At 42.4% G+C, this 17947-nt stretch overlaps 1 protein-coding gene across 1 annotated transcript in view; it reads right to left on the reverse strand.

Moving 5' to 3' along the window:
• Positions 1-3486: 3486 nt before the first annotated feature.
• Positions 3487-17947, reverse strand: part of ASIP (agouti signaling protein) — a 29181-nt gene continuing 14720 nt past the window's right edge. Inside the window, exons 2-4 of the mRNA XM_086760771.1 lie at positions 8093-8295; positions 4864-4925; positions 3487-3775 (exon numbers count right to left, since the gene is read on the reverse strand). Coding sequence (XP_086616897.1) covers positions 3599-3775; positions 4864-4925; positions 8093-8267 — 414 coding nt within the window. The 5' untranslated portion in view covers positions 8268-8295 and the 3' untranslated portion in view covers positions 3487-3598. The remainder of the gene's footprint in view (positions 3776-4863; positions 4926-8092; positions 8296-17947) is intronic.

The following is a 17947-nucleotide window of genomic DNA, read 5'->3' on the forward strand; positions in this document are numbered from 1 at the left end:
TTGGGTGTGACAATAAGCAATCAATTCAGGACTTTAGATGGGAAAATACAGTATCTGTTTCAAATGGGTAATATTCAGAAAAGCTAATAGTGACTTATTTGTGCTTAATCCTGCTAAACTATAATTAGGGTAGGATTTCCATTGGCGTGCTTAGGAGCAGAATGAGTCTGTCATGGGGTGTTACTGGGTCTGTCTTTAAGCCTGAATTCCAGTAAGTTTTCAGCAGAGATATTTTGGGGACTAAGTGGGGACTAAAAGTTACACACTCAGTCTTTGCCATGTGTATGTTTTATCATCTGTGTGCTGGTGACAGTTCAGATCAGTCCCTTAGGGAGCTCCTACTCCTACAGACAACTCCTCAGTATAGATATAGGTTCAAACTAAATACAGGAAGCAAATACAAGGTGTAAATGTTTTACTGATTTCTGTATCCTACCACTACCCCATGCAACATGATGTTTACTCAGAAAAGTTAAAGTCACTAAGGCTAATAGCAATTATCAAAGTACTTGATTAGATATGTTCTTTGGTGTGATAGACGAACGGCAAAGAAAGCATAACCTCTTTCTAATCAATTCCAGTTACAGAAAAGGCTTATTAATAAATCAAATTTGTCAAAATGTGCTACATATAAACACTATATTAGAAAGTATGTGCATATGTGTTGAGAAACAAACCCTCTCATTCTCATACTAAAGGATCTTTCCTTTTCCTTCATTGCATATGTGCACCACCCTGTACTTCAGCTTCTGTGTCTCGAGCTCCTCGCCGTGGGTCTCGGCACTGTCCGTTTCCTTAGCTGATGGCCACAAGCTGTGGCTAACGTCTTCATCAATGATCTGGATGATGGGGCAGAGTGTGCCTTCAGGAGGTCTGTGTGATAGAAAACTGGAGGAGCGGCTGATGTGCCGGAGGGTCCTGCTGTCATCCAGAGGGATGCTGACAGTCTGGAGAAACTATATGACAGTAACCTCACGCGGTCCATCAAGGAGAAGCACAAAATCCTGCCCCAAGGGAGGAAGAACCTCATGCAGGAGTACAGGATGGGGCCACCCAGCTGGAAACCAGCTTTACAGAGAAGGATCTGGGGGTCCTGGTGAACACCACGTTGAACGTGAGCCAGCAATGTGCTCTTGGGGCACAGAAGGCAAATGGTGACCTGGGCTGTGTTAGGAGGACTGTTGCCAGGAGGTCAAGGAGGTGATCCTTCCCCTCTGCTCAGCGCTGGTAAGGCCACACCTGGAGTACCATGTCTAGTTCAAGCCCCACCCCCCCAATACAAGAGAGACATGGACATACTGGTGAGAGTCAAACATCAGAAAACTTTTTGTTTGTTTGTTTTAATGGTGAGAATGACTGAGAACTGGCACAGGTTGCCCAGGGAGGTTGTGGAGTCTCCATCCTTGGAGATATTCAATACCTGTCTGTACATGGTCTTGAGCAACCAGCTTTAGGTGGCCCTGCTTGAGCAGGAGGTTGGACCAGATGACTTCCAGAGATCCCTGCCAACCTCAACCATTCTGTGATTCTGCAAAGCTGAAGTGGAAGCTGCTGCCTGGAGAACACCTCTCTGATTTCTGGCTCTCCTTCCTTCCCTTTCCTCTACCCCTAATCCCCTCCACCCCAGTAAAATAGAATTTTTCTGACCTGCTGGACATTCTGGTAAGAAAATGATGATGTTTTCACATGAGAAGTTATGTGATTATTGAGAGGATTTTAGTATCAACCAAGGACAATTCATTGTAGTTACAAGCATTCTGGAAAAACCTGATGGGAACCTGCATCTTGACCTAGCAAAAGAAGGGGCCAGTTTCTGTTTAAGCCCACTGTAATGTATCATTCTTCCTTCTCATCCTCTTTTTGTCATAACTGGATGACTTACAGATTCCTGAGCCAGGATATCTGATTAAACAACACACTTATGTACATTTAAAGGAATTCAAGCTTGCATCATATATGACAGCTGATATATTTTATAAAAAACAAGGAACACAATGACATCCTGTCATCATTTGGGCTCTTTCTTAGATTGATCTCTGTCATCTGTATATATCTCTAAGATGGACAAATGTTTCTGTCAACATCTGACCTATGTTTTGAGCTCTGGACTTTGGATTGATTATGAGAAGGAAAAAAAAAGAAAGGCTCACATAAGAAAGAGTGTACAGGAGTGGGAGAGAGGAACATTGAAGATGCAGAACAAAAGAGGTAAAAAGTAAGATCTGGAGTCTGGCAGATGAAGGGTCTTCAGTGTTGGGGGTGTTTTCTGCGTCTGCTCCCTCCTTGGTCTCCTGTCACCTACCACGTCTCTCCTGGTAGTGTAACCAAGAAGGGATTTCCTCCTGTGCCGTCTTAGATAACTCAAGATCAAGGCAAAGACCTTCAAGAACAAGAGAAAGATGTCTTCTAGACTAATGTTTGCTGCTGCCTTGAGCTTCATCCATACCTTCAGAGCTGTTTCTGACCCTTTAAGGGTTGACACAGTACTCAATAATTTTGTTTTCTTTCCTGTAGTCACTGGTTGCATGCAGAACATGGAAATTGTCACCTAAATTTATGCTTGGGGTGGGTGCTGGGAGTTGCCCATAGGAAATATGGGCAAAGAGAGATTGACTGCTTGTTGTGGCTTTCTTCAAGATGTACATGTGGGATATACATTCATTTTTTTGCTGGTTTTTCCTTTCTTCCTCAAAGTCCTGGGTATATATTCCTGCCTTTGGGCTCTGTATGCACTCTTTCCTTGGCAGCAGGAGAAGAAAGGCTGAGGACTCTCTTCCTGTGGATGCAGCTGCGGAAAAAATTCTTGATTTTTAAGTCACGAGGCACAGATCCATTCAAGGTTCAAATACGCATGTGTATTCTACACCTTAGAGATACAGGTTGCTGGTAGAATGACTCAAAATCCTCGAGGTGGATGTACTGATGCTGAACTGGGAATGGTTAAAAATTGTCTTATTGTTTTGGGTCTGTCTTTTCAGGTAGAATAACCTATAGAAATTCTCATCCTGATTTTTCCTGAGCATGTGAAAAAGGAGTTAACCCTGAAACCTGCATTTCCAGCATGGTATTTTGGGTGTGCTGGAGGCTGGTGCTGTGCTGTCCTTCTGGGCACACCCAAGCTTTGGTCCCTCACTGGATTAACCAGTCCTGCCTTAGAGTGGCTGTCTGCATGCCATTCATGTTGGTTTTGTGGTGCCATTCAGACAATATTGCAGTCTGGGGTTAATATGACCCTTCAAAAAAACCCAAAAAACCAAAACCAAAACTCAAACCCCAAGGAAATAAGACAACTACAAACCAACAAGAACCCATAATTCGTCTTAAAACACAGGTCAGTTTTGTAAAAAATTTGTTCAATGTCAATCTCCCTGGTTATCTGCTCCCTGGGAAATAACATCCTGTTTATGATAGCATTATCCTAATTAAAAAAAAAAAAAAAACAAAAAAAAAAACCAGTATTGCCCAATTAATTTTAAGGGGGGCAAATCTAAGCTGCTAATTTCCAAGCTCTCTACTCTGCTACAGACATTGGCCAGTTTGAAACACACTCTTGAGAAACTAATGAAAGACAGAAGCCTTATTGTGTTCCCAGTTTGGCTTAGCACTTTGGGCTTAACATTAGGCATTGGCAGATGGTCTGAAAGATTCGGCATTTGCACAAAGCACAGTAGTTACAACATGAATTCAAGTGTGGTTTGCAGGTTTTGAAGTTTGGCACACAGTCAGCAGCGGGTGTAGGCCTTGGTTTTGGAGATGTCTTCGGTTCAGCATGTTTCTGGAAGAAAAAAACATGAAATTTCATGTAAGTGTAAAATGAGTATGGGTCAGAATAAAGCCTAGGTGCAAAGAAAGTGAACCATGGGAACTTCTGGCTTGGGATGAGCGGGCAGTTGCCAGCAGTGAGACCTATGTCAGTAGCAACCAGGAGATGTGGTGGGCGTGGTAGTGTCTCAGGAGTTTCCATTTTAAGGTAAAATGTTCTGTGGTCTCTAAATGCCTTAGGAGCTTTTAAGTCAAAGTACTTGGACATTTTTTATCCCAAGAATGTCCTGCTTTGAGCTGAGGGTGGAGCTCAATGACATCCTGAGGCCCCTTTCAACCTGGGTCATCCTGCGAGTTCAGGAAGCATTTCAAGGAAGGTTAACCACACAAACATCAGTTAGAAAGGAAAAGAAGGAGCTCTAAATGTTTCTGCTTGCAGCAATGACTGGTTTGGCTGTGAATGGCTATCACAACATATTAAAAATAGAACAAAAATGCTGTTTTCTGCTCTTCTAGACGATCTTTAAAGTATAGGAGTACAGCCCACGTAACACTTCACGTTTGAAACTTATGGGTAAAATAATCTTAAGAAAATCTATTGATCTGAATCTACTCATCTGATAAAACTACTACTTAACATTTCCAACCAAATACCAACTTCTTTGTATGTCTCTACTTCAATTTTTTTTGCACCTGTAGTTAAAAATCAGCAGGTAGTGAGTTTGTGCCCCCGGCTGCAGCGCTGTGCGGTTACACCCGGGATGGTGCCTCTGCAGATGCCTAAAGAATTGTACAAATACTTAAACCAGCTCAAGTAAAGTACCTTGTGTGTAAGAGAGGGCTGGGGAAAAAAAAAAGCAAAATTAAAACCAACGAGACCCCCAAATCGAAAAAAAATAACCTCTAGCTAATCTAAGATCACATTTTTCTTTCCACCATTAATGTTTTGCATCTATTTTTACGTATTTAGAGCTTCAAAGTGTATGCAAATTATTTAAATCGGGGAATGGCTGTAAAAGCCTCGTAAATGAATGCACCGAGGAAAGCTATAGAAGTAATAAACCGTTCTAATTCAACAATATTTCCCAAACAGCCACCTACCTTGGAGGATTTCTTGTTCTCTGCCTCTTTCCTGCTGACTTTCTGGGATCTTTTAGTTAAATCTTCAAAGAGAATAGCACAACACAATATGAAATCAATTTTACAGCACATGTAAATCGGGTAAATTTATTGCAGGGGTGTCCAGACTATGCCTAATGTAACTTTTTCTTTTCTTTAGATAAAATCACTAGTATTTGTGAGCTTTGTCATATCATCCCTGGAGGTCTGATAGCATTTACTGCAGTTATTATTATCGTATAAGCCCTACTGCTATTTCTTACGGGATATAAACTCCATGGCTAACACTTGTCTTGGGATCCAACACAGCAAGGCTGTCAAGGTGCGTGACACTTCCCAGCTCACCGATCTGTCATGGTATTTTTGATACCTTTATCCCGTGTGTGCCAGGTTTGTACGTAATGAATGATGGGAATAAAAAATGTACGTGTGCCCACCAATGATCAGTGGCTCCTTTTGTATTCCAGGATTTGCTATCCATATGTTTTTGAATATTTAATAATTGCCAGGATTTACGGAATTACAGAATGAAGAGTACACCTTTTGGGCTGGTTTGGGGGTTTCATTTATTATCCTTGTGCCATTATAGTTAGGGCTGTATATCTCTAAGACAAAGTGGGAGGAAAAACTGTATTTCAAGCATGTAAAGTTATTGTCATTTAATAAAAGCATTTCTTAAAAAAGGCATTGCACTGACTAGGATTAGCGGTTTAGGCCCAGGTCCAGCTGGCAGATTATGTCAGATTAGTTATGCTGCCGTTTGAAACGTTCTGACGCTGACCAAGACGCTTGTAAGCCATTGAATTCTACGTTAATGTAACTTTCTATAGTATAATTGTACAGGATTGTCTGGCTTGCTTCACCTATAAAATCAGTTCAGTTAAATGATAAACGGTGTCATAAACAGAGATTTAAACACTGGTGTGATGTAAATGTTCTTTAATTATTCCAGAGAATTCGGTAAAGAAGAAAACGATGCCCCGTAGCAGATGAGAGGGAAATGGAGAGGTGAGTTTTCTGACGGGTGAGTGCTGTAACTGTTTCTCCTTTAGTCCCTCTGGGCTGGGTAAAACCTGCTTTTCCCAACCGGCCTCTAATCTCGTGTTCCTCATGATCCACCTCCTGTGCTCTCAACAGCTGCCCAGCTGCTCACAGATCTCACCTGGGACAATGCGGGACAGTGTAATGCAGGCGTGTGAAAACACTGCTAATGCACACCCCTAGCCCCTGTTGATATCGCTGTCATTTGAAGTGCTACAAAAAGCGTGTGTTAATTAGATGATCACGTTTTGCTAGTTGATGCTATCAAATCCTCTGCTTACCTGTTGCGATGCGATTCAACTCCAGCCTTGGGTTTTACTGAATTTGAGGTGGACATACCTATCATCTTTCGATACCCTGAGCGCTGTGATTGACTGACGGGTGTGTGAACAGCTGATTGCAGATGAGTGTCGTTCCCCAAGCGTGGCTACAGCAACACGGGCCTCCAGCTGTGCCTCACAGTATGCCGCAGCGAGGCCGGTGATGTTATTCCCAGCTCCCTTCAGGGAAAATGATGAGATCTGCTCTCGTCCTCCTGCTCTCAGCAGGGCTGGACGGTCCCTTGGTCTGGTAATCTGAACCCCGAAACAGTGGCAGTGTGTCTCCTTTCGCCTGCGCCACCTTTCTCCACCCACTTCAAATGTCATGGCTAGGGGCTTCCAAATGCTCTTCACGCACCATGCATTTATGCGTGCCTTTGATTAATTTATATTTTGTTTATCAAGTTATAATTCAATTATTTTAGTTAAGAAGAGGTAGAGGTAATGTGGCTACTTGTTGTCTGCAATAAAAACCAGACAGGTTTGAGCATGTGCGACTCCAGTTGCGAAATAAACTATTTCAAAACTTAGGTCAGATTCTATTGAACGAGAAAAAGAGGAATGCCTTGTCTCAGTTTTATTACTCGCTCTGTATTTTTTCAATTTTCTTTAGGTGGGGGGTAGCGCAGGACCAGACTGACCTTGTGCCTCTGAGCAGGCGGGCTGTAGAACGGCCATGGGATCCCGCTGGAAATGCCTGTGCCCCAGGAAAGGGAGCGCAGCCCTGGCCAGCGTATCACGGTGGGTTTGGCATCTGTATTTTCTTTTTTTGGAATAGTCAGCCAAGACAAGCGGACTACGGAAGAGGTGAGTGTTATGCCAAGATCATATATTTTGAATTATTCTGGCATTTTCAATGTCAAATGTTCATTCTGTTTGTATGCATGTAGAAGAACAAGTGTAAGGGTGAGCTGGAGGTCATGCTGTTTGCTTAGGTTCAGCCCCTTAGTCTGCTGTGGATTTATTTTCTTATCTTGGCTAATTGCTCCATCTCTCCATTAACTATAAAATGGGAAAGCAGCGCAGCTGGGCATCGCTGTGGAGTGGTGGGGATGTGCGGATGCTCCACTCCTGCGAGAGGAGGGGTGTCTTGCCGACAAACAAGTGGGGCAGAGAGGGAGGAAGGGGTTTTGTGATGCATTGCAGAGCTGTCCAAAGCTAAAGGGACCTGACAGTGTTAGGGGATTTTTGCTATCTTTGCGTGTCTGTTGGCAAAGCAATATGGCATGACGTAGCCTGTCTGCCACATCTAAGGCATCGACACGTTTTTGCAAGAAAATACAGAAATCAGCTGAAGGGAATGTATTTTACAGCTCTGATTTTAGTTGGAATAAAAAAAGGAAAATATTGGAAGTGTGAGACTGAAAGCATCTAGGGTCAGAAGGACCATGAAATGGTACGGCTTGGGAGGCCACATAACAGCACAAGCTTTAACAAACTTGCAGTTAAATAACCTTGAGTTAACTTGGGATTCAGAGGTTCAGATTTCACTGGAAATGCACGTGTGGGGCAACTGTTCCTCCTTAGAGAAATATTGTTCTGAGCAAGAGTGCAGAGAAAATAAAGGAAACAAGGTAGGAAACCAACCTGCTTTAAAGATAGGACCTGAGGGGAAATCTCTAAAGCTAAAATAAGTTTTCTGATTTTATTTTTTTTTCTCTAAACTCTGGTTTGCCACACTGCCATCCCTGGCTGCTGTGGCTGCCTTGCCGCTGCAGTTCTGCGTACCCCTGAGGCATTTGTATGAAAGCGCAATGTTGCAGTAAGCTATCGAAATAATCTGTATCAACCGACAACTGTATTTTCCACAAATCTTGTTAATTTGGTACGGAATGGCAGATTTTACTAACCTACTATGGAGATGGGTGGCAGGTCCGGCAGGTTCATCTTGTTGCTCCTTGATAGGTTGCATTCTGTCTTCTCCTCGATGACCATGTGCGAGTTGGCGGCTCTGAGCAAGCTGTAGCAGAGCAATAGGCTTAGGAAGAGGTTCTTGCTTTCCATCCTGGGGAGGAAAAATTCCATTGTCAGGAAAACCAACGTTGGTCAAAACCTGCATGTAGGAGAGACGCAAGGATACAAATCTCAGCAATGATTTTCATCATTTTGTGCAGCTTTAGCAACACGCCTTTGACAATTCTTTTGTTTCCAGCACTTTGCCTCTGATACCGGAATACCTAAGGTTGCACTTGTCTGAGTGGAAAAATGCTGTCTCAGATAGAACTCTCTTAGATGGTCTTTTTTTCCCGCCTTTTTTCCTGATTCTTTTCTCAAAAGGTTTATTTTCCCAAAAGCTGTCAGTGAGTTCTCCCCATGGAGTTTTAGTGCTGTTTATTGTATGACTAAGGGCAGAAGAACTTCTGGTGTCACTTTTGACCAGCTCAATCACATCATCAGATTTTTCTCAGAAAACCTTGCTTACAAATTTGTGCTAGAAAACCTAGAAAAAGAATGATAATTGAAAATCCCATAAATTATAATTCCTGTTAGTTTTCTCCCTTTAAGACTAAGTCACGAAGAAATATCTTGTTTTATTATGCCCTGATATGGCTGCTCTGATCCCATAGCGTATCATAGCCACAATTGATGAGAGTTATAAAAGGCCCAGTGCTGTAAAACATTTACGGGCCTTCGGGTTTAGTATGTGCTCCACAACACCTATGATGTAGCAAAATCTATGGGATTTGAGCATACTTATGGAGAAGCCCGGGTGTTCTAGAAACCTGGGTGTTACTGAATGTGGCCGTACGCCTTGGAGGAGCGCCACTGGCCCTGGCCAACCTCTGCGTGACGCAGCGCAGAGGTACAGGGTATCCTATCACCACCCTGGTCTCCTTTTCTTATAGATTCTTAACACTGCTGAAGTTCAAAGCTGGTTTTTATTTCCATGTTGTGTTGGTTTTATGCTATGTCAGAGTTACGGGGGCCTTCCCAAGAGGCGCTGCCAGCCTCCAGATTTATGGGAATCTTTTTGTCAGTGAAAAGCTACTACTAGCAGTAAAAATAGGCAGTGAAACCAAATGTTTTGAGCAATTAATCTGGTTGTAATGGCTTAATTACTGGAGAGTTGAAAGAAGAGGAGTTTCTGCACTGAGAGAGCTTCAATCTAATTGCTGCCGCTGAACGGAGTCTGTACTACGCTTGCTTTTATAGCCTCACTCTTCCCTGTGAGAAGTCGAATATTGTGCCTCTAGTTCTGAGCGCTTGGGCTCATTTCTAGAATGGCCTGGTCTACAGGCCATGCTCGTGTAACAGATCCGTGCTAGGTACACTGATGCTGCTTTCATTGCCGGTTACAACTGTGCCGTGAGGACACGCGCCCAGATTTACTAGGATTCCGTTAGGATTTGCAGGGGTGCACGTGCTGGATCCTTTGTGATTTAGACCTCTGCATGAGCTGCAACCGAAGTAGATCTGTCTCTGTCTGAGCTTGGAGGTTCACAGTGCGGGGGATTAAACTACGGGGAGCTGAATGCTGCTGTGTCTGCCCTTCAGGTGACAGGCAGCTGGTGCAGTTCAAAGCTGAGACGCAAGCTGGATCATAGTCACGACTGTGGAGAGACGTGTGCTTTGGGTGAGTTGATTAAAATTTTGCGATAAGATATGGGAGGAGTCTTTAATTTGATCACAAATCATGTACTAGAGGAGAAAATAGATCTTTAGAAGAACATAAAAATTGTAATAAATAAAAGGAACAAGTCCTGCCATGAAAATTTGTTGTGATGGTAAAACTGTGGGCTTGCATTTTCAGCTATTGCAATTTAGTAATGAATCAAGCTGGCATGATGGCATGTCTGTTTTCATTTTTTACATACTCTGATCTTGCAAACTCTTATACAGAAGTTCAGCCTTTGCCTGTGGTAATCGCCTATGAATAATGGGAATTATGTGAAAACATTTGCTAGGGCAGGACCTAGCCTCAACTATTTTTTCCACGCAGAAGAGATAGGCTTTTATTGTTTTTTCCCATCTCCTTTCACAAAGATGCCCAAACCTGACTGAGATTTCTTGATGCTTTCTAAAGACTGTTCTAACAGAGTTATATATGTAGATAACCATTTAGACCATAACCATTTAGGTCAAAATTAGAACTTCTTTTTATGTAATTAATTTTACCAGCCTGAGTATCCCCAGTGATGTTCATATTCTAGGTATATGCTTAAAATTTAAAAAAGAGCTGAATAACAGCTTGTGTTCCAAAAAGTTGTCTGCGTTTTCCAAATATGCACTTGGCCAAATAAAAGATATTACCTAAAAAGTCTTAGCTTTGTTTAAGTATGCTGATTTTTGCAGAATCTAGGCATACAGGGAAGGAAGAAATTTTTTACACTGAGGGTGGTGGAACACTGGCCCAGGTTGCCCAGAGAGGCGGTGGATGCCCCATCCCTGAAAACATTCCAGGCCAGGTTGGCCAGGGCTCTGAGCAACCTGATCTGGCTGGAGATGTCCCTGCTCCTGGCAGGGGGGTTGGGCTGGGTGGGCTTCAAAGGTCGCTTCCCACCCAAACCATCCTGTGATTCTGTGACACAGGACACGTCTGTACAGGTAGACGCTATCTACTGGAGACCAGGTCGACGTGCCCCCAGAGTACTCTTTGAATAAACTTCTTCCATCCCAAAATGTTGTTTCCATTGTACTTCCTTGTCTTTATCTCTGCAAAACTGCCAATGAGTGCAACTGTGGCTGTGCAAATGTAGTAAAATAGTAAAATTTTACAGCTTGCATCTGCTCACTTCAAACAGCGTGACATCTGAACATGCTCTAGTGTTAGAATGCAAATCTAGCGCTGCATGTGTTGATTTGAATTCTTGTGTGTATGGGGTTTTTTTTTCAAAAGCACTTAGGTCATAGGAATTTTACAGCCTTCGAGTGACTGTTTGAACCTGGAAAACTCATATACTGGTGAATATGCATTTGATCTGAAAGCCACCTGGCTAGAAAGGTAACGCTCTGGAGCAGCAGAGTCTGCTAGATGTGTGCAGCAGAGTTCATGAGAAGGTGAAAGAGGTAGAAAGTGGAATCAGACATGAAGATGAGAAAAAAGGTGCTTGCAATCTTGGGTTACATTTTTTCCTTCGTATCACAAAATCCTTGCCCAAGTTTGATTTTTAGTTTTTTTTTTTTGTTTGTTTGGTTTGGTTTGGTTTGGTTTGGGTTTTTTTTTGCATTAAAGACAGGTTTACTTTCCAATTTTGCTCATTATTTTCCTCATTTTCCTTCTGGGACTCATCAGAGGCTGTTTAAGGCAGTTAAACTATTTTCCTTAGCTCCAGCAAGATTCACATCTGCTTTTCTATGAACACTTAGTTTTAAAACAGTCTATTTTCCTATTGAGCTCCTAACAAAGGAAAAATAAATTGCTTTAATAGTAGTAGTACCTTTAGAAGGTTACAATTTATTGCTTTATCAAAGCAAAAATGTACGAGGAGAACATTAACATATGTTTTTTTAATTTCTGTTTATGAGGACTTAGTCAAGCACTTGAAATGCACCCACTGAACTTTAGCCATGGTTCAGCAAACGATGTAAGAAAATGGCATGTGGCAGTGCCCTTTGTTGTCAAGGGAATGACAGAAGTACATTTAAAAACAAAAGAAAAGAAAGCATTTAAATGTTTGTTGACTGTCATCAAAGATTGCATTACCCTTTCCTATGCCATTTCTTCCATGCTTTGGCTTGTTAGATTTAATACGTAAACAAGATACTTTAATATTTACCTCTCACAAGCATTTTTCCTGAATGTAAATTTGGAAAATGGCAGATGATGGGAAACAGCTTTTGTCTCTTTTCAATCTATTTTTCGTGTTGTCATATTAAAAGTCTTCATGACGAAATTTGATTTCCTGAGAAACACCCTGTGCATTCAACACTGTTGAGGGGAGCTAATTTCCTGCCACAGCAGATTTCACTCTGTTCGCAGATTTATCCTCACACAACAACAGAGTGAACAGTTCGAGATGCTCATACCAGTCTGCCGTTAACACTGGAAGGGGCAACTCGAAATTTCCTCAGGTCTAACAAATTTGTACCAACTCATAAATGAACTGGCATTATTATAAATAGCCAAAACCAGCTGCTTAGAAAAATAAAAAGTCAAAGTATGTGAACAGAGAAATACAAAATACTGAAGACTGTGTTACATCAGTGGGTAACTTGCTAACGAATCTTCACCTATGCTCTTCTGCCATGTTCCTGTTTCCAAAAGAATAGGACAGAAAAAGATGGAACGCAAGGAAAAAAACAAGAATTACCAGATGCCTTGAAGGATGTTGAGATTTTAAGATAGAGACAGACTGAAAAAGTTAGGGAATTAAACTTGGAGGTTAATAGGATAACTGGGGAGGTGCTGAGTGATTGTTTCATGGTCACCTGGGACTGTGCTATCCAGTCTCCAGAGAAATCCTACCTCAACCATCAGGTTCCAGCAAAGGAATAGCAATAAAAATGGAAATGGTATTTCAAGGGGCATTTGGAAGGAAAGGAATGAATCCATTGGAGACAAATGGGAATCACTAGTGCTCTGGGCAGCTCTCCACTGACCCCAGCCACAGGGGTTTCTCTGCAGTGTTAGTTTCCTAACACCAGGTTAGGATTGACTGCACAGAGCGCCAAGCAAAGCAATGTGCCTTTCCAAGGCTTTAAAGAGCATTGTCAAGATGTAAAAACACATGTGTAAACACAAAGAAATAGCTGCTCATCCTCAAACCACAAAATAATTTAAAATAAAATCGAGGCAAGCAAAGCTCCCTCCACAGAATAAACCTGGAGGCCCTATTTGCAGTCTGTCCTGAATCTCAGTGCATTTGAGTTGTTTCACTCAGTGTTGGGGCAATGGGCTGAAAATTTTAGGTCTCCTTTTGGCATGGAGCTCTCATATACCTCTGAGGTTCTGGGAGAAGGATCACAGGGCCAAATCTTGCAGAGAGTTTTTGGTGTTTGAGTCAGCACCTAAATTCCTCAATTCCCTTCCTGTGTTCTTCCATGCTCCCCTGGAAAGCTCTTTGCCAACTCCATCCAACACATCTGTCCTTGTTTTGCATGCCGTTGAAATACGAGAAAAATTGAATGAAAGCTTAACGACAGCAGCTTTATGAAAATGTGGCCACGTAGTTTGTGTACACACTTGACATATGCTCCATTCTGGTTGGTGGTTTCTAGCCTTTGTGTGTTATGAGGTGGGCCCTTGGAAGCAAGAGAAAGAAAATAACGACACATTTCTATTTCTCTGTTGTGTTCTCATCTTTAAGATCTTAGGCTATTTGCAGATTGCGATTGCAAAAGCCAAATACTTGAGCACATTCAAAACAGCAAAAACACAATAAATTTTTAATTTCCCAGGTACATCAGGGAATATGTTTTCCTTGACATTCTGATCTATTAGTATTTTGTTTTAAGTACAATTTGACACTTGTGAGACACTGTTCAAGTTGTTGGAGGAGGACCAATACAGGTTTTTTATAGAACCTGCACTTCAGAGAGAGGTGAAGGGTTCCTCTGGGATTTCCCATGAAGTTCAGTTTCCAAATGTTTTCTAAGCTTTATCGACTTCATTAACTCTGCTAGGTGACGATGCGTCACCCATGTTGGTAATAGGGGAAGCTTATTTTTTCAAAAAGGGAGGAAACATTACAGCCATGACTTGCCTGGCTGAAATTTTGTAGGAAGAGGTAACCATCTGCTTCCTCCCTCGTCTACCTCATCAAGAAAATGTCTGGTGTGGCTTGATACCCTGGGAAGGTCTATACATGCAACAGCTGTAAGAGCTGTGCCAAACAGGTTTTATTTCCTGGCACAATTCCCTTATCTACAAAATTTAAAAGCTCTCCTGGGGTTCTGCTGCTGAGAAATGCTCAGTTAGCAGCTATAGTGTAAGTGAAAGCATATGTATAGAGAAACAACCGAAGAAAGATGCTGTGGCAAATATTTTAGCATGCTATTTTCAACAAAATAACAATGGTTGGGGAAAAGTGTCAGGAAACTAAAGATCCAGGAGTTCCTTAACTAATGTTTGACATGAAAGGTCAGTTAATGTACTGCTTCAGCAGGGAAATCTTCACCTATGATTCAAGGAGTTACCGAAAGTAACTGAAATTTCTAAAGTAAAGAAAAAAACCAAACCTGTCAGTGACCCAACAGTGATTAAAAGAAACTATGAGAATATTATATATTTGGGAAGGCAAGTTGTCTGCCATTCTGAAGGAGTACAATTGCTTGTGATTTCAATTGAAGAAAATAACTTCTAGATTGCTTTTTGCTCCAGACGGGTTTCACACACATCATAGACACTTTCACACATGACAAAGCTAAATACCAACGAGAACCAGTATTGGAGTCAGAGAACAGCTCTGATTTACAGCTCTCTAGTGAGTAAAGACAACCTCAGACCTGATGGTTCTTCAGCAACGGGTTTGCCATGGTTGACACTGGGAACAACGACACTAAGGGAGAAAATGTTACAGACGAAGATTTGAATTGGGGCTGATGTTAAAGGCTTATCACTAGAAGCACACTTTTCCTGCATAAAAATATTAATAATTAAATGAGGATTTCCCTGGTAGAGTCTCCAAGGGCTATAGTGACCTTCTACACTGTATATTCAGGAAACTCTTGTGAAATTTCCAAAAAGCAATGAATACGAGGGAGAGAACACAGCGAGTACATACAGCATATATGTAGTAAAACTGAGTATTAAGGAGAAGAACTCAGAAATCTTCAAAAGCAGTAAGAAAATTAATAGCAGAAGGTTACAACAGCAAGATAGCATTACCTCACAGAAAATTGTCTCATAGTGTAGAAGAACAATTAAGAGTAGATACAGATGTTTGAGAGTTCAGTCTGCGGAAACAAAAGAAAGAGGGGAGCAAACTAAAGCAATGGAATTCAAGAAAAACGATTTCCATAAGTTCAGAAATGATAGGTAAAACTCCACAAGAAACAAATCCAAAGAAAAAAAAACAGCATTCAGAAAACGAGTTGTGGTTAGAAAGCTAGAATGAAACTGAATCGAATGATTAAGAGCAAATACATGATGATCTGTTAGAAAAAAAAAAGGGCTTGGAACAATTGACACAGATTTGGCCTTCTTGTTAGCTGTGAAAGAAGAGGATTGCAAGTTTTTTCATTTTGATTTTTTCAATTTGAAATTTTTAATGTTGTTACCAGTTGGTGTGATTGTTAACCCTCTAGCTCTTGAGGCTGGAGGAAGAAAAACTGAGTGGAACTCCTTGAATTGCTGAGTCCAATACACTGTTATCCCCAGCAATCAGCATATGTTCTTTTCTTTGTAGGTTCAAGACTAGGTAGACCTCTGTTATTCTAATTGTAAAGACCTTCCATATCTCCTTCCTGAATTTCCATATAGAAATTAAATCTCCTTTTAATTTTCAGCCTGAATTTATTCATTGCCACTAGGTATTTATGGGCCTATGGGAACATCATCCTGCAGTACTGAATTCTCTCCTCTTCCTTTCTTGCTCAGCTATTGTAAAAAACAAGCATGCACCCTTCTATCTTTATTTTATCATGAGATACTTTCGTAATCTCTGTGGTGCTATGGAATTGCATTCCTTAAATTAACTTTGACAAGTCATTTGCCATTGAGCTGTAGAGTAGTTTAGGCAGTAAGGGAGATATGGAGGTCTGCAGTTCTACCTCCAGCTCAAACCAGTGCCAAATTAGATCAGGTTGACTTGGGTTCTCATTTAGTCAAGACCTGAACATCTCCGCAAACACAGTTCATAAAACCTGTCATTTGATCAGCTCCTATCAGTGGCCTATCAGCCACTCCTATCAACCTGGTATGATAAGCAAATGTGCTGAGAGGGCATGCTATTACATGAACTGGATTATTAATCAAGATGCTAAGTAGTACTGGCCCCAGTTTTGACCCTTGATGAACTCCATTAGTAAGTGGCCAACAGCTGGACTTCATACCTGTGGTCACCACCCTTTAAGCCTGTGCACCAGACAGTTTTCCACCTTCCTTATGGTTCACTGATCTAGTCAGTATCTCACCAGTTTGGCTATAAGGAGACTATGGGAAACTTTGTCAAAGGCCTTGCTGAATTCAGGATGTACATTGAGCAATATGCTCTCCTTTCCACTTATACACACATCCAGCTATTTGCACCCCCAGTCACCTCAGCACAGAAGGCAATCAGGCTGGTCAGGTATGATTTGCCTTTGGTATATCCATGCTTGCTGTTCACAATTCCTTTTTGTCCTTCCTATGGCTGGAAATGGCTTCAAGGAATATTTGCTCTGCCACTTTCCCAGGGACTGAGGTCAGCCCAGCTGTCTTCTGGTTCTGTGGATCCTCTTCCTGCCCTTTTTGAAGACAGATGTGATGTTTCCTTTTTTCCAGGCATGAGGAGCCTCCTCAGTTGCCATGAACTTTCAGAGTGAGCAGCCTGATAGTAACATCAACCAACATCTTCAGCACCCTGGGATGCACCCATCTTGGTCCCATGGACTTTTCTATGTCCGGCCCTCTGCACTGTATCTTCTTCTGCAGTGGGTAATGCTATGTTCCTAGAAGCCTCAGGCCTAAGGCAGACCTGACCAGCCTGAGGAAGACATCATGTACTTCATCCCTGCTCCACCAACTGCTTGAGTCGCTCTGGCTAGGCGCAAAGCCTCTCTTTGCTCTGTTGGTTGAGCCGCAAGAGGTCTAGAGGAGCCTTGGCAGTCTTCCTGCAACTTCCCAAATCTCAGCCTGCAGCAAGCAACAAACCTTTGGAGTTTGGCATACAGGGTTGTCCACCTCCAGGAGGGTGACTCTGGTGACTATCTCCACCACTTCCTCTTGATAGGGATACTTGGTTCAGTGTTGTCCTTCTGGATGCTACTGAATCTCCTCAGCCCCTCCTGCAGATCCTTCACCGGTGACGTGGCACCCCAACCAGTTTGCACCTCCCAGCGGTGTGAGGCTCAAGGGGATGCCCAGGAAACTTCCCATGGCCGAGAGCCAGTGACCGTCTCCTCCTTCTGGGTGGTGCAGTGCCAGCAGTGTATCACCACTGTCATCGTGCCATCCGTAGCAGCCTCCTGTGGACTCAAGCAGTGTCTCCAGGGTGTCTTTGCACGAGAGCTAAGTGCTGTGATTTGTGCTGGTAGGCCACTGAGCTCCAGCGTGTCTCCCGCATTCACAGCCCCGCTATGCATGTGATGCCAAATGTGCTACTTTCACTTAAACATAACCATAACCTAACCACATAACTACCCATAATCGTCACAGCAAAAGTACTTCTGTGGCCTCATGGCAAAGATGAAGTGGAATACAGTGGGTCTCCTCACGCGTACATCCATCCCCTCCCTTGGACCTTAAGTGCGGGGTCTGTATAAAAGGCTTTTCCTGTGGGAAATATCCCGTATACCCCCATCTGCTACTGATCATAATAGGAAATCCTCAAAACACTCCAAGTTTTCCTCTTTTCTTCAGTACAGCTAGATGCACTGTAATAATCATAGAATCATAGAATCATAGAATGGTTAGAGTTGGCAGGAACCTTCAAAGGTCATCCAGTCCAACCCCCCTGCAAGGAGCAGGGCCATCTCCAACCAGATCAAGTTGCTCAGAGCCCCGGCCAACCTGGCCTGGAATGTTTCCAGGGATGGGGCATCCACCACCTCTCTGGGTGACCTGGGCCAGTGTTCTACAACTCGCATTGTAAAAATTTTTTTCCTAATATCCAATCTAAATCTGC

The sequence above is a fragment of the Chlamydotis macqueenii genome, chromosome 16, assembly GCF_036417535.1.
Source record: "Chlamydotis macqueenii isolate bChlMac1 chromosome 16, bChlMac1.mat, whole genome shotgun sequence".
NCBI lineage: Eukaryota > Metazoa > Chordata > Aves > Otidiformes > Otididae > Chlamydotis > Chlamydotis macqueenii.